Raw genomic sequence first — 22171 nt, 5'->3', positions numbered from 1 at the left:
CCTAGTTAATATTTATTATTAAATATTATTTTATTATTTAAAATTTTAAATTTAAAATATTGAACAGAATTTTGATAAATGATTTTGCAACTTAAAAGCTAAAAAATTACAATAAAAAATTGATATATCTCTACAAAATTTTAGCGTTAGATTCCAAATTCATCTGCACAACACTGATTATAGTTAAATTTCTATGTTGTAATAATTTCTTGAGGATGAAGTAATCATTTCCTCTAAGGTGGATTTTGAGAAAGTTGCCTTTAGGCACAAGATAATCCTTAGTCCCCATATTACTTTTGATCTTGTCTTTGTTTACATTTACCAGTTACCAATAATCATATCTTAATTTCAATGTCACACTTGGCTGGCTTCAACGCCAATTTCTCCTTTTCAGTTTTCATCATATTAACTCAATCGTAATTTCACAGAAGTTTAGTTCGAACTAACAATGCATAAGTCATAAGGTAAAGTTTGCAAACGAAACTGCACCTATATGATGACAAGAAAAGGAAAGAGCAATAATTTGTTTCCTAGTGACATACAAAAAATTCAAAAGACAAAAAAGAAATAAACATGTACCTGCTCCTGCACTGCAATCATCTCTAATAATTTCAGCGAGGAAAAAGGCAAATTATTACAATTATATACTAGCAATTTTAATCTGCTCTAGTGTGCACACATTAACTTAATACAATATAATCCAAGAGCACTTATATGAGATGACACGAGTATTTTCTAACTTAACCAAGGTTTGAGAGTTCGATTATTGGCTTGGGCATGCAACATTGTTAAAACTTTTGGAGAGAATTAATTATCCATTTGGGTTCCACAAAGTTTGAGGGATTAGTTTCTGCAGTTGCACGCATATAATATCCGATTTACTAAAAAAACAACTTAAAACAATATAGATAGATGTAACTTTTAATTGTACTAGGAAGATTGATATTATTTGATAACCTCATTCCATTTCAGTAAGCAACCGTGATTTTGATTTAACACGGTCACTGCGTGCGTGGACACAATAATTGACCTGGGCTATCCGATTGGAAATGAACTGCAAAGGTCTCATACTGTATGAAACTACGAGATCCAGACTATATTTCGAGCCATTGAATCACATATGGACAACGGACAACTAAAGGGTATTTTGGATTGAGATTTTGAGAGACTATTTTGGCAAAAAAAGTCTTGAAAAATTTAAAAGACTTTGTGAGATTATACTGACTTTGTGAAATTTTAAAAGATATTTTTTACAATCAGAATTTTTAGCATAAAATTTTAAAGTACTTTATGAATTTTAAGATTTCAAAGGACTCATTTTCTTTTGAAGACTTGGTATACGGTCCATAAATCGACTAATCTAAGGGATACCAATTCCACTATCCACTAGTGGGAGGGCCGATTAGGATTAGTCCAATACAGAAAGCGACTGAGATGATTTAAACATGAAACCTTGAGAAGAGCCCCAAAAGACTATTGAATTTCGAGAAAGAAAAAATAACTTTACTTATCTTCTGATCGAACCTAAGATTCACTGTTGCAGCAAACTGTGTGAATTTACAATTGGCAGTGAATCCAGGCCCCATTCATTGCTTTTGACTTATATTCAGCGAGATATGCTAAATTTACCACATGTAGCTCTACACGAATTTTCACATAAATCTTTCTTCTTTTCTTAACATTTATGTTATTTCGGTTTATATAAACCGATTTTTTTTTTCCATGTTTAAAAATTTCAATTTTTATAAAGTGAAATAAGTTGGCCAATTTTTTCAAACTGCAAGAAGCAAAATAAGATTTTTGAGGTATAAAAAAAATCCTGAGGTCAGCAGAGAAAACATCTTAAGGAGGAGCTAGAGAAATTTATGGCAAAGGTTACACGTAAACAAGTCCAAACAAATACTACGTACTTATGGAAGCGGTTTAATGTATTGATTGTGATCACCATCTTTGAAGGATACATTGAATAATCCGCGCCATGTGATGCATTGCTTGAGTAAACTTCAAATCTAGAGAAAGGCAAACTGTTCCCTTACCATGTGAAATTAATGCCCAACTTGGTGGGATATATAATTTTAATATGGTAGCAAATTGATGAACTTGTGAATAGATGGCCTGAGATAGTGTCTAAAATTTTATTGGAGACTTAGAATTATTATTGCACTACAACAAAAGAGTTACAATTACAATATATATGAAATTTTTTGTAAGCTTTTCTAAACATCGAAATTCATGTTATCATTAAAAATTCATGTTAAACTACTGTAAAAAAAAAAAAAATTATGTTAAACTGTTAGAGGAGTGTGAGCTGATCTATTGGACTTGTGGACTTCCAAACTTCATATACATTTTGATTTTGTTCATTCTTGTCAATGTTGTTTCCTCACTTCAAATTGGTTAAAACCAAGGCTGTAAGTCTAAACTGAAGAGTGAAGTGTTAGTGTCAAGGGATCTTTCTCATTAATCATAAGTGTGAGCCTCATTTACTTTATATAGGCAATGTACCATATACAAGCAATGGACTTAAAGTACAATCAATTGATATTGGGCTTGCACAATTCTAGGCCCAATATACAATATCCAACATATCCTCCCCTAATTGTATAACCCTACAATTACAAAAACAATCAACAAATTATAGACAAACTAGAGGAAATTGCTAGGCCAAGCTAAGGCAAACACACTAGCAAGCCAAACAAGAAAAAACGCGCGCGCCTTGGCCAACAAGCAAGCCCAGCAAGCTAGTTAGGCCAGCCAGTCAAGCAGGCAACTACTGCAGGCAACACAGCTAAACAGACCAATCCACAAGCAAACTGTGTTGTCTTCATCACATTAACATTTCAAAGCATTCTTCATCCCTAAACCAGCCTTCAATTTGTAGAATGCATCAATCTTCAAAGGTTTTGTCATTATATCTGCAAGCTGCTCCTGAGATGGACAGTGCTTGAGCTCAATTGTGCCTTCCTTTGCCAGATTCCTCAAGAAGTGAAATCTAACATCAATATGTTTGCATCTATCATGCATAATTGGATTCTTGGACAGCTTAATGGATGAACTATTATCACAGTAGACAATAGTTGCCTCACTTTGTTCAACCTTCAAATGACTCATGACATTTCTTAACCACAATCCTTGGCAAGCACATAGTGAAGCTGCAACATACTCAGCTTCAGTGGTGGACAAAGTTACAATGGGCTGCTTCTTTGAAGACCAAAAGATTGCACCAGTTCCAATCATAAACACATATCCAGAAGTACTCTTCCTATCATCTAAATCTCCAGCATAATCAGCGTCAGACCATCCAACCAATTTGGCTTCATCTAGTTATGACTGTACATTATTCCATCAGCAAGAGTACCTTTCAAATACCTCATTATTCTTTTGACAGCTGTGACATGAAGTTCAGTAGGTCTATCCATAAATCTAGCAACCAAGCACACAGAAAAAGCTAAGTCAGGCCTGGTAGCTAGCAGATACATCAAGCTACCCACCATCTGTTTGTATTCTCTAGCATCTGCAGCACTTCCATTTTCATCTTTGACAAGCTTGGATCCAGGTACTATAGGACTGCAAACCTCATTATAATGTTCCATGCCAAATCTCTTCAATATTTCAACTGCATATTTGTGCTGATTTATGAATATTCCTTCCTTAGATTGAATGACTTCCACCCCAAGAAAGTATTTCATCTTTCCTAAGTCAGTCATTGCAAATCTCTTTTTCATAGATTCTTTGAATGCTTGTATCATGTGCAAGTCATTTCCAGTGCATATCAAATCATCAAACAAATAAAGTATGTTCATGAGGACACTTTTCAAACTTCTCATCATTGAAGTACCCTTCAATTTTACTGTACCATGCTCTTGGAGCCTGTTTCAAACCATAGAGGGCCTTCTTCAATTTGTACACACTATTCTTATTTCCCTTATGATATCCAAGAGGTTGCTCAACATAGATGTCTTCAGCTAAATCACCATGTAAAAAGGCACTTTTTACATCCAATTGAAACACATTCCAGCTCTCTTTTGCAGCAAGAGCTAGGATTGTTCTTATAGTATTCCATGTTTCTGAGTATATCCCTTAGCTACCAGTCTAGCTTTATGCTTCTCAATTTCACCCTTTTCATTGTATTTAGTCTTGAAAATCCATTTGACTCCAATTGCATTGGATCCTTCAGGTAGAGTTGTCAACTCCCAAGTGTTATTATTTTTTATAGACTCCATCTCCTGATCCATTGCAGTTCTCCACACATCTTGTTTTTCAGCTTCTGCATATGTCTTTGGATCTTCAGCTGGTGTATAAGTAGCCAGATTGTGCAGATCATCACTATCTAACTCACTACCAGATACATAGTCATTGTGTCTAACTGGTGGTCTTCTATTCCTTGGACCCAATGAGGTTGAGGCTTGCACATCAAGTTCATCTTCAGAGTCATTTGGAGTTTGAATAGGGTTTGAAGGGAGACTTGCATCTGAGTCACTTCCACCATCTTCTACATTATCATCTAAATCATTGACTGGTTCATTATTCTCTTCTTAAGGCTCATCAATGAACTCACTACTTCTCTTAATTTCTGATTTGTTCCAATCCCACCCTTTCTTTTCTTCAAAAATTACATCTTTGCTGACTATAATTTTCTTTTTCTCTGGATCATACAGCTTGTAGGCTTTAGATTCATCACTTATTCCAAGATGTAAGCATTTAACACTCTTGTTATCCAGCTTAATCCTCTGACTGTCTGGTACATGAACAAATGCCAAGCAGCCAAAGACCCTAAAGTGCTGCACATTAGGCTTCTTCCCACTCCAAGCTTCCTGAGGAGTCATATTTTTAACAGACAGGGTAGGGCTTCTATTCATGACATAAGTAGCCCATTTCACAGCTTCAGGCCAAAAAACTTTAGGTACTTTCTTACCAGCTAGCATACTTCTAACCATATTCATCAATGTTCTATTCTTTCTTTCAGAAACTCCATTTTGCTGTGGAGTGTAGGCAGCAGTTAACTGTCTTTTGATGCCTTGATTGCTACAAAAATCATTGAAAGCAGTGGAGACATATTCACCACCTCTATCAGTTCTCAGACATTGAATAGCACAACCTGATTCTTTTTTAACTAGCACTTTAAATGTTTTGAAAGTATCTAATGCACTAGATTTTTCTTTCAAAAAATAAATCCAAGTCTTCCTTGAGAAATCATCTGTGAAAGTAATGAAGTACCTGTTGCCTCCATTGCTTGTAGGGTTTATGGGACCACATATGTCAGAGTGTACCAGCTCCAACCTCTCATTGGCCCTCCTCATAGCTTGCTTAGGAATGACTTCTCTGTGTTGCTTGCCAGTCAAGCAATCTTCACACTTGTACTCAATTTCTTTCAATACTGGTAATCCATTTACCATATTCTTCTTAGCTAGCACATTTAGGCCTTTAACACTCAAATGTGCATATCTATCATGCCATAACTGTGACCAATCCTCTTTTGAAACTGTTAAGCATTTGGGTGAGATAACTGTAGTAGTCAAAGTATACATCCTGTTACCTGACATCTGAGTGGTGAACAGCAGACCCTTGTCATCATGAAAGATCTTGCAGGTATCATTCTTGAAGATGATTGTGACATTCTTCTGTTGAATTTGACCAATGCTTAGAAGGTTGGTCTTTAGGCCTGGGATATAATACACTTCAGTTATAACATGTACCCTGCCATTGATTCTTAGCTTGATATTTCCCTTGCCCACAACATTCATTTTTGAATCATCTCCAAGTTTCACATGTCTCTATAATTTTCATCAAATTCATAGAGCCAATTCTTGTTACCAACCATATGGTTGCTGCAACCTGAATCAAGATACCATCTTTCAGTCTCAAATTCTTCACAATCTTTGCCTGTCATATGAAGAAACTCTTCTTCATAGTCAGCTTCAGCATATTTTGCTTCTTCCCAAGTAGGACATTCATTCTTGTAGTGGCCTAACTGGTGACACTTGAAACATTCAACAGTTTCTTTGCTTATTCTTCCTCTGCCACGCCCCAATCAAGATACCATCTTTCAGTCTCAAATTCTTCACAATCTTTGCCTGTCATAAGAAGAAACTCTTCTTCATAGTCAGCTTCACCATATTTTGCTTCTTCCCAAGTAGGACATTCATTCTTGTAGTGGCCTAACTGGTGACACTTGAAACATTCAACAGTTTCTTTGCTTATTCTTCCTCTGCTACGCCATCTTGATGATCTATTCCTTCCTCTCCCTCTCCCTGCACCAGAGATTGTGAGAGCTGCTTGTTCATCATGGTTCACCACCTTCTTGCTTTTCATCTTTTGCTCATGCACTATCAGGCTGGATTGAAGTGCATCTAGAGACATTGTAGTCACATCATTGGACTCTTCTATTGAACAAGTGACATAGTTGAATTTCTCTGGCATAGACCTCAAGATTTTATCAACAATGGTTGCTTGCTCCATTCTTTCACCTTGAGAAGTCATCTTGTTCGCAATTGCCATGATTCTTGCAAAATACTCAGTCACAGTTTCACTTTCACCCATCTCAATTACCTCAAATTCTCCGCGAGAAACTTGAAGCTGAGCTCTTTTCACCTTAGTAGATCCCTTGTACTTCAATCTCATTGACTCCCAAATATCCTTTGCAGTATCTTTAGCAAGAATTGTTTCTAAAATGGCACGATCAATAGATTGAAACAGGTAATTCTTTACCTTCATATCAGTGATCTTGCTTGCAGCTGCAGCTTTGACTTGATCTTCTGTTGCATTTGCTGGCGCAATTGTAACTCCATTTTCTATCAATGACCAATACTCCTTTGATCTCAGCAGGTTTTCCATCAACATTGCCTAGTGATCATAAAATCCATCAAACTTAGGGATGGAAGGTTTCAGAAAATCCGAATTCTCTGTCATGGCTTGATGCGCAAGAAAGACAATGAACAGATGGATTTGCAGAAAGATGCAGATTGAGGCTGCAAGATCGTTGAAAAACTGAAGAAGAAAGAAGTTTGTTGAAGAAGAAACAGTTGGAAAACGGTTGTAACAAACTCTTTGATGATGGTTTTGCAAAACCACTACTAGGTCCTTGGAACTTTTGGTGATGATACCACTTGTTAGTGTCAAAGGATCTTTCTCATTAATCATAAGTGTGAGCCTCATTTACTTTATATAGGCAATGTACCATATACAAGCAATGGGCTTAAAGTACAATCAATTGATATTGGGCTTGCACAATTCTAGGCCCAATATACAATATCCAACATGAAGACTATCCTGATAATCTTGCATAATTAATATGCAGTGTTTTGAGAAAAAACACAAGTTGACCATGACACAACAGTGATCTTTAGATAAAAAAATTGGAAATGCTAGCTCTCGCAGAAAACTTTTCTCGAAAACATCACGATAGAGAAATGATACTATATATAGTAGACCTTTTTCATTTACTTCCAACCATGCACCCATGTTTTCTGGTAAAAAGAAGATCACGCACGCTCACAATTGATTCGCGATAGTTTCATTATTTAATAGTTTTCGCTATCATTAAAACATGTAAACATGTAAGCAGTTGTATCAAAAAATGATAAACTGTAACACCCCGTTTTTCAAAGCATAAAAAGGGGTATTTTTTTTTTTTTTAAAACAACACGCTTAAATAAAATGGCGCGCGTGAACGCCCGCAGCTATCTCGGCAATTCGTCATTCAATAGAAAAATAAATATAACATCAACACATTATATTACAGGGCTTCCTCGAAGCAAAGTGTGTACCTGAATAATTTACATACGGCGGATACATTAAGTTCATCAACCAAAAGACACGAGTTATGAACCGAATATATCACAAGGCCAAAAGGCACTAAGCATGTCTGAGTATAATGTATAAGACATACAGTCATCCAAAATACAAACTAGGCCCTAAGCCTACCAAAATGTAGCCTAACAAGCGCTACTCCCTACACTCCGGGATAGTCCACGAAGTCCTCGCCGTCCACACGGCCTACGGTCTCAGATGGCGCTCCATCGTCTAGGGGTGGGAGGAGCCCGCGATATGGCATGCAAAATAAGGGTCACCAACTGGAAACAAGAAATACAAATACCAAGTACCAAATAGAAAGCGGCTAAACACTTATCATTTTCCTCAACACATGCATAATAAATAAAATGCGCACATAGCCTAATGCAAAACCTCTAATGAATGAGTGTGACACCCCGTCACAGGATCGTCACATGCATGGATTCCGGAATCAAACGGTGGGATAACACCGGGTGCAATCACTCAGATCAAACACCTACTCAATTGGTGGAATACCCCGAGTACAATCACTCAGATCAAATACCGGCTCCATTAACGGCGGGTACAATCACTCAGATCAAATACCGGCTCACTTAAAGGCGGGAGTATCACCGGGTACAATCACTCAGATCAAATACCCACTATGAATGCATGAGCATACGCCTTCTCTACATATACTAATGCAACAACTTACATATTCTCATTAATATGTAATCTCAAACATTCCAACATACATATTCGCATAATATGTAAACAACCAATATGTATTCAACATAACTCATTACGAGAATACATAACGCAACCATACAAAGCACTCACAACCAGTGCATAAACAACAAGCCAAAACAACACATGTTATTGTCGGAAGTAAGGCATAAATAGAAGGTGCCCTTACCTCGGCAAGCTTCCAATCAAAAACCACAACGTTCGCTCTATTCTACCGTTACGTGCTTCCTAAAATAGTGAGCGGACAAAGCATAAGTTTCTCCCAAAATATCTTAACGAAACTAAACCTATCAACAAAGGTCTAGAGGTGTCTAAGGCACTTCCTAACACTCTCGGATATTATTTCCGAGTCCTCCCCATAGTGATTAAAAATTCCCGAAGTTAAATACACTATTTTTCACAAAACAAACACATTTTCGACAAAATAGTTTTCAAACTAAAATGACCATAACTAATTCAACTCTTGTCCACTCGAGACGAACCATACGCCAAACTCTTCGTCTCGAAAAGACGGATCAAATGGTTAAGTTTTGAGGGAACTGAAACAATTTTAAATGGACGAAAATGCCCCTGCACAGTTCGTCCAGAATTGAGAAATCAAGGCATTCTCCCACAAATTTTCATTTTCAAAGCATACCATTGCTCTCTATGGTTTTAAACTTCAAAGGACACTTTCATACACTACCAAAACACTTGAAAACAACCTAAAAATTTTACGAAAATATCTCGACAAAATAATCGAGTTTTTCTTGCGTCGCAAGTTTCAAGTTTTTCTTTCCAAATACAATCCTATAATCAAACTTTGACCCACCTATGATCATTTCATCAAAGCATGCTCAATTTTCACAAAATGTGGACTTAGAAAAATTTTGCAAATTTTCCCCTCCCACTAAGTTTTGGTTCTGCCCTTTTTTTCAAAATCCCCCTTCCGCTCAAAATTTTTCGCTTCCGAGGGCATGGTAATATCCCATAATACCCCCGAGTTACTAATCCAAGCCCCAAAAAATTTTCCGGGCAAAGCCTCAAATTTCGAAAATTCAATTTTTGGTTCTTTAACACACAAACAACACTAAAACCATTTTTTTCCCAAAAATTTTTGCATGGTAATTCGCCCTAGGCCACCATTGTGCCTCCCTCAAAGCCCTAACAACTTTTGAAAACTCCTCCTCACTTTTCAAAATTTCTCATGACCAAAAGTTTTGAAAAGTGTAAACCACACCCAAAATTTTTCCAATACTAATTCCTAGCATGCATCTATGAGTCCACAAGTCTTTGAAATTGATCAACCAAATCATTTTGAGGGCCAAAGCAAGGATTTCCAAAAATTTGTTCATGAACACCTCAAGAACACACACAAAAATATTTTTCCTTGTTTCACAAAATTAGAGCCATTTTCTAACATCCATTTCACTACAATGCTCATAAACAACACCAAAAATAAAAGCACAACACAAGTTTTCAAAGTTATGAGCATTTCAAATCAATTTTTCAAACCCTAACAAAAGTTTTCATGAAAATCTTAATCACCATGGAACCCAACATGTGCCAAGCTTAAACAAGCTTATAAACTACTCCTAAACACTTCCCTAAAACCACAATCAACCAAAACTTATTCTAGAAAATTTTTACTCAAGAACATGTCAAGAACAATTTCTAAAATTAGGAGAATTAGAGCAACCAAGGTAAGGAATTGGTTAGTTACCTTATGAGGAGTGATTTCCTTGCAAGATCCTTGATCCAAAGAGACAAATCCAAGCTTGAATGGATGAGAAATGGAAAATCAATGGTGAGGTGAGTGGGAGAGAAGAGGGGGACGGTTTTGAGAGGAAGAGAAGAAGAGTTTTTCAATTTTTTTTTCTAAGTTAAAAAGTCCACCAAACAATCTTATGACCAAAGTGATCTTGCTCCATCTTAGCCATTGGATCAAAAGACAAAACTCTAGGCCAATCCTAGCCATCCATTTTACTTTAATAAATATCTAGATATTTTCTCTCACGCCCCACAGCTCTCGCGCGCCGCGACGAGCAAAATTCGTAAAAACAGAAAACTTACGGAACGGAAGTCCGTCTTAAAATATTTCCAAAACTTATTGCGGAATCTTTTTCCGCGACTGTAATTTTCTTCCACACTCTCGAAAAATATTCTCAGGACATATCCTAACTCGCGCAGATATATAAATCCTCCATCTAAAATTTTACTAAATTCTGAAACCGTAAAATTTTACGTCAGCGGGTAAAATTTCTACTCGTTTTTCCAAAAGTGAGAATAATCCAAAACTCGTCATTCTGAATATGCATAAACCTTCTCATACATAAAAGAGGATTACAGCCCAAAAGTCTGTGCCTTTTCAGCGCACGAGTACAAAACAGCCTTAAACTCAGCAAAAATGCCGTTATTACAACGATACTTACAAAACGACTTAAACAAACACCCTAAAACTTTTATCCAATATTTATTTTCCTTACACAAAATAAGCTGTGAAATTACGGGTCTTACATAAACAAATTAAACTAGGATGAAGGAAGAATGTTTTATTTAAAGAAGTCAAATAAAGCACATGCATTTTTGTTTGGTTCTTTAATAAGATTGAGTTGAAGAGAAATTTCTGCTATGACATAGATATGGATTACAAATACAATGTTACTGATATGATTTAATAATCAAGAACTCACATGTTAACAAGTGAAGTGACTTGGTATCTTGCGTTTCAGTTTGATATAGATCATTGAATTGATTTCAAACGATATCATATCATTAGTGAAAGCAACATGGGACTTACGTCATAACAATATTGTCAGTATACATAGCATAATATATCGCAAGTTCCCTCACATAAGATCATAATAACTTGGTGTCACAGCACACCTTATTCCATGCCAGATTTTAGAAATCAAATTTATTATCAATTTACATGGTTAACTATCACAGCTTTGAAGGGGATTGATACCAGCCCCACTGATCACCAGATATGTACGTCGTAACTTGCTTCACACTCAAGTAGTTATCAAGTCCCCTGTATCCAAAAACAACAACAAAAATTTAGACTAATTCTCAAATTCCTTTTCTACATTTAACAATATTAGAGAAGAATTTTCCTGATTTTAGGAAATAAGATCTGTCATACCATTCTCCTAATTCGCGACCAAAACCGCTCCGTTTAATGCCTCCCCATGGAGCTTGAATAAAGCTTGGTTGAGCACAATTGATCCATACAATTCCAGCTTGTAGAGCCTGCAGAAAATCGATATAAAGTTAAAACCATTCCATTAGTAACAATGTAATCATTTTGTTGTTTATATATGAAAATAAAATATCTTGGATCAGTCTCACCTGAGATACGCGTTCACATCTTTCTAAATCATTTGACATTACAGCTGACCCCAAGCCATAGCTGTAAAATATCAAGTTTTTGGCTTTAATATCAATCGACAAGTGACGAGAAAAATTGTTTACAAGAGAAGTTAATATCAGTTCAGAAACTCACTGTGTGTCATTTGCTAGATCAATAGCTTCTTCTTCAGTGCTAAATGTTTTAACAGAGAGTACAGGTCCAAAAACTTCTTCTCTCCAAATTTGCATTGAGGTAGTCACATCGGATACAATGGTTGGTTCAACAAAGTATCCCTTCTGTAAATGCTGTCATCGAATTTGAAAAGATATTATTTATCAAGACAGATGCAGAAAAACTGAACCGAGCACACCTCACATACTTGAGGGTATAATTTAATCATACCTCTGGCCGACGCCCACCAGTCAAAATTGTTGCACCCTCGCTCTTAGCCGTTGCGATAAAATTCAATACTTTCTTATACTGAATCATATAACACAAATATTTTGGATTACATATCAACTGAATGTTTTAAGCAAAATAAAGCCACTGATTAACAGCAAACATACCTGTGCTTCACTGACAATAGGGCCTAGCCTGCAACCTTCTTCCAACGGATCAGAAATTTTGATGTTTTCGGCCCATTTCACAAGTTTATTCACAAATTTTTTTGCTATACTTTCCTGAAACAGAAAAAGCGTTTTACTTTATCCATTTTTGAAAAATCAAAGCTAATGGTGCTACAAGGTTTTGTGACAAAATTCTACCACAGTGCAAGGAAAACTAACCCTCCTATTTATGCAGAAAAAATAAAGCGCGTCTATTAAACTTACATGCACAATAAGGCGAGATGTTGCACTGCATATCTGACCATTTGTAAAGAAGCAGCCAAAGATGGTCCATTCAGCAACTGTTTTATGATGGAGAACAGATCAATAAACTATAAACGGTATATGAGTGAATGTTTTAGATCATGTCAATACGTCATAGGTTTCGGATACCCAAAATTCACAATGCAATAAATTAAAATATGGGGTTGTCCATAAAATGTGATGCCAAAATGCAAGAAAATGTTGTTTCATAAACTAGACATATTTGAGAAGGCACACACACTAACCCTTATCAAGGTCAACATCCTCAAAAACAAGGATTGGGCTCTTTCCACCAAGCTCGAGTGAAACAGGCTGCAAACAAGAAAACACAAATTTGATATTACATGAACTAACAATAGTTTGCAGATAATTATGCTTAAAAATACCTTGATTAGCTGCGCCGCAGCTGTCATAATCCTGCTCCCAGTTGCAGAGCTACCAGTAAAGGCAATCTATCAAATAGTGGGAACAATGGTACAATATCTTAGCAAAGTCATAAACAAACATGATAACAACACTTGCGAGATATAGAACAAGATCTAACTCCATATAGTTTTGATTCCACTAATGACTAAAATCATTTGAAGTTTCGAACCTTATCTACGTCAGGATGAGATGCTAAAGAAGCACCAGCTTCATGGCCTAATCCAGAGAGAATATTTAAGACACCAGGAGGAAGGCCAACTTCTCTACATATTTCGCCTAACTCCAAACAGGTCCTAAAATTGTAAACAATATGAAAACATTGATAAATCAAACTTAACAAATATTCAAGTTTGTGACTATGAAGCACAGACACAAACACACACATCGGACACTGACACGTCGACACCAATAATAATTTGAGAAGATGATATAATTCAATGTAATCATAAGTGTCGGTGTTAGACACCAACGCGTGTCCGACACCGGGACACGCCTAATCCGAGGAGTGTCCGTGCTTCATAGGTTTGTGATGATAGTTTATGAGAACATACACAGATGCTAATTCAGACGGCTTCAATATTGCAGCACAACCAGCAGCCAGAGCTGGAGCAACTTTCCATGTTGCCATTAAGAGAGGATAGTTCCTAATATATAACAATCATTACATCAATTTCTGAAAAAGAATTCATACGCAACTAAGATGAAGAAAAAGCAGATATCACACCATGGAGTAATTAACGCAACAACACCAATAGGCTCCTTGAGAACATGACTCTTGAAGGTATCCATAGGAAGAGATACAGGAGTCTTTTGCTTTGCATCTAACCCTTCAGCAAGCCCGGCATAGTACTCAAAACAAGCAATAACATCATCCTAGACAATCAAACCAAAACAGGTCCTATATAAATGCAAACAATCCATGGCAAAATGTTTTTCCAACGAGAAATAGTGAAATACTAATTACCAGATCCGCGAGTGCTTCCTCCAGTGGTTTTCCACTATCAATTGATTCCAGTTTGCCTAGTTCATTTTTTTTCTCAGTTATCTGTAAGAAAAAGAAAAAGCAAAGCCAGGTCTCAAGACATGCACAACTTTATCAATCAAACAGTAAATAAATTAACTAAATAATCATGTTAACAAGTGAATCACCGATTTAGTCCTAAAATTGTAAGCTTCTCATAATTCCGTCCCTCAAATCAACGAAATTCTAAAATGATCTCAGAAATTAAAAATCATGGATCAAACAATTACTTTCGTCAGAAATTCTAAAGGACTAATGTGATCTAGGATTTTCAATTTCATGGATTATTTCACAATTTTATTAATTTCAAGACAAACTTGTGTAAGCTACAGTTTCAAGGAATAAAATTGACAATTCAAATTATAGAATAAAATTTATCAATCCTTCAATCCATTAAGAACATAAATACAAATGAAATGACAACCTTTGCAGCGATGGCTCGAAGATAGCCAGCACGAACGGAGCCAGAAGCAGTAGACCAATCTCTACCTTTCCGAGACAAGGCTCTTTTAGCAGCCTCCACAGCAAAGTCAACATCTTCCTTAGTAGCAGCAGGTATATCCCCTGCATGTATATCAAGCATTCACATAATGCCACAACTTAGAAGTAGTTATATTAAATATTATTATCATATATACTTCATCATACTTGATTTCATCAAATAAAATTATTAGAAAGTGATATACTCCTATAGTATATTGCAAGAGAAGATCATAAGAGTGATTAAGGTATGTACATACCTATGATGTTTTCAGTGGAGGGATTGATGATTGGAATTCTTATATTGAGGATAGGAGCTTTCCACTCTCCATCAATGAATAATTGTATACTTGGTACTGTTATCGCCATTTTCTCCACTCTGTCACGCACTCTCACTCAGCTAGCTAGCTTGTGTAGATAGATGATAATGATATGCTTCTTTTTATTTTCAATTTCAAAGGATTGTTGGATCAATAATAGTGATCCATCATATCATTGATAGTGATAATAATATTATTAATAAGTTTGATGCTGCGTCACCTTTGATCACTGTTTTTATTTATTTATTTATTTGCTCTTTCTTTAATATATATTTTCTAACTTTTCATTCAATGTGTATAATTAAGGCTGTTATTTTCTTAACTAATTTCAGTTAATTAAAATCCTACTAATATTTTTCAAATCCAACAAAAGATGAATATGTGTGTGTGTATTGTGTAATTTTTTTTGGTACAAATTTATTCCTACTTTTTAAGTTTACAATATTGGCAATGAGTATTAAATATAAGGCCTCATGCATACTATTACCCAACCACTAGACTAAATCTAGTGGCTTTAATTTATTCCCTCTTTATATATATATATATTATGAGAATGATTTAAATATATGAGAATATGAGAATGAATTTCAGTCTTTGGATTAAAAATTAATGGCTTAGATTAAAGTGTGCTTCTCTTTTTCCTATGTACCACATCTCTTCTCCATCCTCTTCTTCTTCCAGCCTGCAAATATAACAAAAAATCACTTCACACGATCACCCACACCGACCAAGCAAAGTGTTCACACCTTTGAACCACCTCTGCTCCGGTTGCCACCGCCCACCATATTCGTCTTGCTCTCTCTCTCTCGCTCTGCAGAACTAGTAATAATATGAAGGTCCAGATCTGAGATTTCAAAATCCATGGCTTCTCTATTTAATTCTTTTTTATTAATTTACTTGTTGATTGATTGCAAAACACAACAAACAAACTCATTTATATCTATATATTAAAATCTCAAAATGAATATATTTATATCTCTTAGAGTTAAGAAATTTTAAAATCATCGATCAAAAACAAAAAAAATGAAGTAGAGCTGAACAAAGTAAAAAATTTAAATGTACGATGAGCTTAACTTAATTGACATGACATTGCATTATATATACAATGGTTCTAAGTTCAAATTTCAATTATCTTTTTTTTTTTTGTCAAATCAGTTATCCCATTTATCTATCTTAAAAATGAATATTTTAGTTCGAATTTTGTAGCTTATTTTTAAAGAATAAAATAAAGATTCAATTAATATGATTTATTTTGAATGGCTACCCAATTAATATGGTGAAACTTCAATTTTAGTTTTCTCTATTGTTTTGATAATTGTGGGCAAGGTGGCTTCTAGGTTGCCTTCTTAAGTTTGTGTGTATATTGCACACCTGCATTAAAAAACAGCCACATGTGCTTCATTATCCATGTCACATTTATGCTTTTATTTTAGAAAATCTAATACATATTTTCGTTATTTGCATATTTACCCACTCTCATTAATGACACTATCTTTTCAACAATGAAATTAATTGAATACTATTTGAATGCCCCTTCAAAAAATTTACTCATCGTACACTCTCATTATCCATGTCACATTGTGGGCCGGTCCGACCGGTTCACCCGTGAACCGAGCACCTCAACGGTCCGGATGACTAGCCAGAACCGCTAGTCAATGGAACCGGGAAAAAACCGGTGTGAACCGGTATGAACCGTCAAGAACCGGAAAAACCGGTGAACCGGGAAATCGGGAAAACCGGCCGGTTTCTTCTCTCAGTAAAAAAACTGATTTTTTTTTGTATTGCTCAGTGTAAAAAACAAACAGAATGATTAATTTCTCTTTTCTATCTCTTGATTTCGACCACCCGATTTATCTCCATCGACGACCTTTATTTTCTAGTATAAAAACGACTGTTTTCCTGTGTTTTCTAAATCTTCCATAAGCTGTCATATTCACAATCGTTCACATGACTAGAGTTGCAGAGCAGAGAAAAGAAACATAAGAAGTGTAGCACAGAGAAGTGTTGTACAAAGAAGAGTATATAGAAGTCAAAAGAAGAAAAAAAGAATGATGAAAGAAGAAGAAATAGAAGAAGTAAAAAAAAAAATATTGGAAACTGGATGAATAAGTGAGCGGCGCATAGAAGTAGGTGATGTTATGTATTTGCCTACAAACAATTAGGGCCTGTTTGGTGCACATGATAAGAGACAGGATAGGATAACTGTATCATATCCTGCCGCAATCCAGTGTTTGGTGATACAACAGAATATGATAAGTTAATCTTGAAGCTTATCATATCCTGTCTCTCTAGTTATAATTCTTATCCTGAATTTGAGCTGGGTTACCAGCAGGATAAGATAAGAAGAAAAAAAAATTACTGATTTATTTTATAAAATATATTTAAAATACATAAAATAAAATTAATAAAATATAAATAATTAAATAATTAATTTTTAAATATATATGTGATTTTCTCACAGGGGTAATTTTGTAATTTATATATTCTAAAAAATCAAAATTTTACTAAAATTACAACATTTTAAAGTAAAATGATTATTAAAAAATTGACAAATAGGGATATTAATTTAAATTTTATAAAAAATTAAATATAATTCTTTTGCAATAATAGTTTTATTATTTACGTATGAGATATATCATATATTTATTTGGCTTATCTAACATGTAAATATTATTGAGTTATTTATTTGATCATGATTCATATAAAAAATTAAACTTGATTATTTTCTCATGATTTTTATTTTAAATTATATAAAGTTATTTGATTACTTATTTATATTTTTTATTTATAAAATTCAAAGTATTACAAAATAATTTTAAAAAAATAACAATTATTTTACAAGAGTAATTTTGTCAATTAAATATGTTATATATCTTATCATATTATTATGAGCAAGTATGTATTAAAAACAAAATATAATAGTTATCATGTTTGTTATCCTGTGTGCACCAAACATAGGATATGATAACTGAGTATAACTGTTATCCTGCTGTTATCCTATCCTTATCCTGTTTTATATCCTATCCTGTCACTATGCTATCCTGCGCACCAAACGGACCCTTAAGTTTTTTTGAAAGTATAATGGGCCTAACATGTGATAAATTAGATATTGGGCTAATAATTAGGTGTATTTGTCATGTAACAAAGAAGTCCATCATATGATTTTTTTTAAACTATTATTTATTATCCGGTTCAATATATCCGGTTCAATAACGGTTGAACCGATTGAACCGGTTGAACCGTGAACCAGAGATCCTAACGGTTCGATCTTCGGTCCGGTTCTTAAAACATTGTGTGTAACAAATCAATAATGACTGACTATTGCCATTAAAATGTTTTTCCACGTGACAGAGATGAGATTGTTTAAGACCATGTACAATGGTCTCAACACCAAAATACATTCAACACTCACTTTTTCACTACACATCATTTTCTCTTTCTTCCACCTAATCATTCAACACACATTCAACTTTTACCCTCTCCAATGGTTTTTCTATTCAACACCTTACCCCACCACTTTCTCTACCCCACCCCTTTCTATTTCATATTCTTATTTAAATTTAAATTTTTGTTTTTATGATTAAATAAAATTATAATTATCGATTAAAATTAAATTAAAATAATTAACACTTAACGATTTATTTTTTAGTTTTTTGTAATAAAAACAAAATTTATTTAATGAAATTATACGATACAAATCATCTTAACTTAATTTAAAATACAACACACAAGTAATGTAATTAGTACGATACAAATATTTTGAAATGCAATACAACACACAAGCAACATAATTAGTACGATACAAATAATTTAAAATGCGATAAACACACGAGCAGCAACGTAATAATTAGTACGATACAATAATCTTCAATCACGTCCCATTCCAAACTTTGTCCATATGTGCTTCACTAAATCTGCTTGCAAATCTTGATGACCTTTTGGATCACGGAACTCGGATCTAGCACACACATGATTTGCAAAAGCGGGTAACACCTCGGTCGAGTATGGTTGCGGTGCACTAGATCCACTTTCCTCAGATTGCTCAAAATCGGTCCAACGTTGAGCATGTGAGTCTCGTTCATCCTCAACAATCATATTATGTAATATGATGCATGATCTCATTTTGATACCCAAATCGGCTATGTCCCACAAGCGAGCTGGTTCACGGATGATTTTAAATCGAGCTTGAAGAACTCCAAATGCACGTTCGATGTCCTTCCGATATCCCTCCTGATATTTTGCAAATAACTTATCGGGTTCACTTTGAGGAAGTCTAATCGATTTGACGAAAGTTGGATAAGAAGGGTAGATACCATCAGCTAGATAGTATGTCATATTATAGGGACGCTGATTCACAAAGAAATTAACAGTAGGAGCATTTCACAAAGAAATTAACAGTAGGAGCAATTTGACCCCAATATGTTTCACCTTTCTGGTTTCTCCCGACAACACTGCTTGTTCCAAATTTGATCCACCCACTAATTAGTACCAAATTTTGTTCAGTGTTCCATGATGGTTGCTGGTTTTTCTTGCTCTTAGGTGTTGAATCTTCATTAGCAATAGTTATTTGTGTTGAAAATTCGGGAAAGTTAGGTGCTCTCAGATACACTAACATGTAGTACTTTTTGCAGGTCATCTTGGGTTGGTGCTCTCAGATACACTTGCTCATACAATCGTATGATTCCTTTACAGAATCTACGTAAGCACTCCAATGTTGTAGTACCTCCTATTTTGATGTACTCATCGACCGCATCTGCTGCCATACCATATGCTAACATACGCATAGCTGTGGTACATTTTGCTAAAGGTGATATACCTTCTTTATTGGCTGCATCAACTCGCTGGGTGAAGTAGTTATCACTACTTGAAAGGTCCCCAACAATTCGAAGGAAAACATGTTTTTGCATTCGGTAGCGACGACGAAACATTGCATCGTAGAGAAAAAAACTTGGTTTTTTTTTCTGTGTCCAAATGAAATGAACCAAGTCTCTATTTGTAGAGAAAAAAAAATCACGAATTTTGGTAAAAAAATAAAAAAATAAAAAATTAATTTGCAATGAGATAATTGAGTTCAAATGATAAAAATCATAAAAATCGTCCGCCCCAATCAGAAGCAGCCACGTGGCCTGCTTTATCCAATCAAAGCTTCTCTCTCCGCGTTCAATGCTCCCTCACGCGGTCTGTCGGCGCGTGTGCCACACTCGCCTGTCTGGACGAATCGAAGCGCGCCAGCTGTCCCCCGTGGCAGTGTTCAACTCAGTTGAATCTCTTCATCATCTCTTTCATCCACATCAGTTTCAACACATCACTTGCAATGATTTCAACACCAATTTTGCAGTTGAAAGACAAATTCAACAGACCATTGCACTTGGTCTAATAGAGTAGTACTGTAGTAGTTGCACTTGCATTGATTTGCTAAATATCTTATTAAAATAAAAAATAGGCAGGATTCTCTGGCTGTTGTGTTAAATAAAATTAATTTTATAATAACTATAGTTAATTTAGAAAATAAATAAATTTTTCTACCAAAAAAAAAGAAGAAAATAAATAAATTTTCAACATTAAATTGTATTTCAGGAAACACAATAGCAAAAGAAAATACAGTATTGAAAGCACAAGCAACTGGAATAACAGAAGTTGCCATCGTTCCACCATGGTCAACCACCAGATCTTGGTACTCTCTTTCCACCCTTAACCTCTTCACGGTCTCATCTCTCCGACCACCGTAACAACAACAACCACTATACAATTTTTTTTTTTGTTCATCTCTTTCTCTGAATTTTTGGGTAAAGTTTGGATTTTTTGTTTTTTGGATTTCTCTATGCATTTATTTGTTTCGTTTATTGGATGTGATTCAATTAATTTTCGTTAAATTTTGGTCGTTTTTGGTGATGAATGAAAGAGAAAGAGTATAATTTAATATAAGAATTAATATAAGAATTGAATCCTTGCACAAGTATTTTTCTTTTAGAAATAAGAATTAAGCACCGCTACCTATGGTCCCTCTAATGACAACAAATTTTAAGTATCAGATACTTAGCAGCTAAAGTATCTTCCCATAAAGTTGCTCTAAGGGCACATGCCCCAAACCTTATAAGAAGAAGAACATTCAATAAATAAAAGGTTAAATATGTTTTTCAGCCTTATAAAATTAATGAATTTACTTTTCGTCCATATAAAAATAAATCACAGTTTTCATTCCAATAAAATTTCTATTTTGTTTTAGTCCTTAACGGGCAAAAGTTTGGCATGTTTTTGACATTTTTTGTACATAATATGAACTTATATAAGTTGAATTTAAAGAATATAAGTAGACTATGTAAGTTGGATTATACCATTTTGCCATGTCAATATTTTTTATTTATTTAAAATATTTAAAATGTTAATTTGTCTCCTGTCAACCACTTTTCCTTATTTTTTCCGTTAAAATTGCAAATTCCCCAAACTATTCATCTCTCACCGATATTTTTTATCTATTTCATATTCACCCTCCCCTAATTTCTATGAATATCTTGAAAATAGTGTATTTAATGCATTAAAATGTTAAAAAAAAAACTCTTTTATTATAAATTTTTGCTTTTATTTTTATTTTTATATCCTTAATCATTGTTTCGGAAAAACCATTTAGCATGACCGATATATATCTTTGACGAGGGGTGAGGTATCATTAATTTTGTTGAACAAGGATGTGAGGTGTCACGGGTATACTCATTAATCTCTGAAAGTTGTAATTGTTGATTTTCAAGCCTTATGGGTGGCAAACACAAGAGATAAAGGGAAACTATAAAATTGAAAACTCAAACTTTATATTATATATATATATATTTTTTTTTACTAAACTTTATATTATATTATATATTTATATAAATATACAAATACAAAACAAAGTATACAACAATGCTAAACCATCAAGAAGGAAAAAAAATAGAGCTAAAGATCCAACCATATCTCCTACAGAATAAAGGGCTATGCATGTCCATGCAAACTCATCTCACACATCAAGAATAAAAAATGAATTAGAAGGCCAAATTAAAGACATGTTTGGTAGTAGTAGTAGTAATAGTAGTCAACCGGATCAAATATTAACATGTACAATAAATAGAAGAGAAACTACAAGCACTTTTTAATGTTTGTTGGTGGTTTTGTTATACTTGGTCTTAATCCATTGGAGGCTAACAGAGGTACCCTCCTTCAATTTCTTGACACC

General features: G+C 34.6%; 1 protein-coding gene, 1 long non-coding RNA gene and 1 pseudogene across 3 annotated transcripts; all 3 read right to left on the bottom strand.

Moving 5' to 3' along the window:
• Window positions 1-7964: 7964 nt before the first annotated feature.
• LOC123911277 lies at window positions 7965-10515 on the bottom strand. The gene is made up of 3 exons (XR_006810435.1): window positions 10220-10515; window positions 8687-8745; window positions 7965-8022 (listed from the first exon to the last, which is right to left on the bottom strand). It is a non-coding gene; the product is annotated as an uncharacterized LOC123911277 (long non-coding RNA).
• Window positions 10516-11247: 732 nt separating this feature from the next.
• LOC123911276 (betaine aldehyde dehydrogenase 1, chloroplastic-like) lies at window positions 11248-15133 on the bottom strand. Of its 2 annotated transcripts, none has more exons than XM_045962663.1 (15): window positions 14905-15133; window positions 14589-14728; window positions 14108-14188; window positions 13868-14016; window positions 13695-13787; window positions 13313-13436; window positions 13104-13169; window positions 12963-13029; window positions 12679-12755; window positions 12415-12528; window positions 12251-12328; window positions 12002-12153; window positions 11848-11908; window positions 11642-11748; window positions 11248-11530 (listed from the first exon to the last, which is right to left on the bottom strand). In XM_045962663.1, the coding sequence occupies exons 1-15, from the start codon at window positions 15011-15013 to the stop codon at window positions 11440-11442; spliced, it is 1509 nt and encodes a 502-aa protein (XP_045818619.1). In that variant the 5' UTR covers window positions 15014-15133; the 3' UTR covers window positions 11248-11439. The 2 variants fall into 2 exon arrangements, with proteins under 2 accessions (XP_045818619.1, XP_045818620.1); XM_045962664.1 differs by having other exon boundaries at window positions 14813-14920.
• A 3698-nt stretch (window positions 15134-18831) lies between these two features.
• LOC123905418 lies at window positions 18832-20608 on the bottom strand (annotated as a pseudogene).
• Between the last annotated feature and the right edge of the window lie 1563 nt (window positions 20609-22171).

The sequence above is a fragment of the Trifolium pratense genome, linkage group LG2 (assembly GCF_020283565.1).
Source record: "Trifolium pratense cultivar HEN17-A07 linkage group LG2, ARS_RC_1.1, whole genome shotgun sequence".
Lineage (NCBI taxonomy): Eukaryota > Viridiplantae > Streptophyta > Magnoliopsida > Fabales > Fabaceae > Trifolium > Trifolium pratense.
Note: the sequence above shows the minus strand (reverse complement) of the source record. Positions and strands in the feature narration are given on the sequence as shown.

Coding starts and splice junctions, on each gene's coding strand:
- LOC123911276 (XM_045962663.1), bottom strand. CDS start 15,013: ATGGCGATAACAGTACCAAGTATACAATTATTCATTGATGGAGAGTGG. Junction 13,030..13,103: donor CTGCGGCGCAGCTAATCAAG/GTATTTTTAAGC, acceptor TCTTGTTTGCAG/CCTGTTTCACTCGAGCTTGG. Junction 12,154..12,250: donor CTGGTGGGCGTCGGCCAGAG/GTATGATTAAAT, acceptor ATTCGATGACAG/CATTTACAGAAGGGATACTT.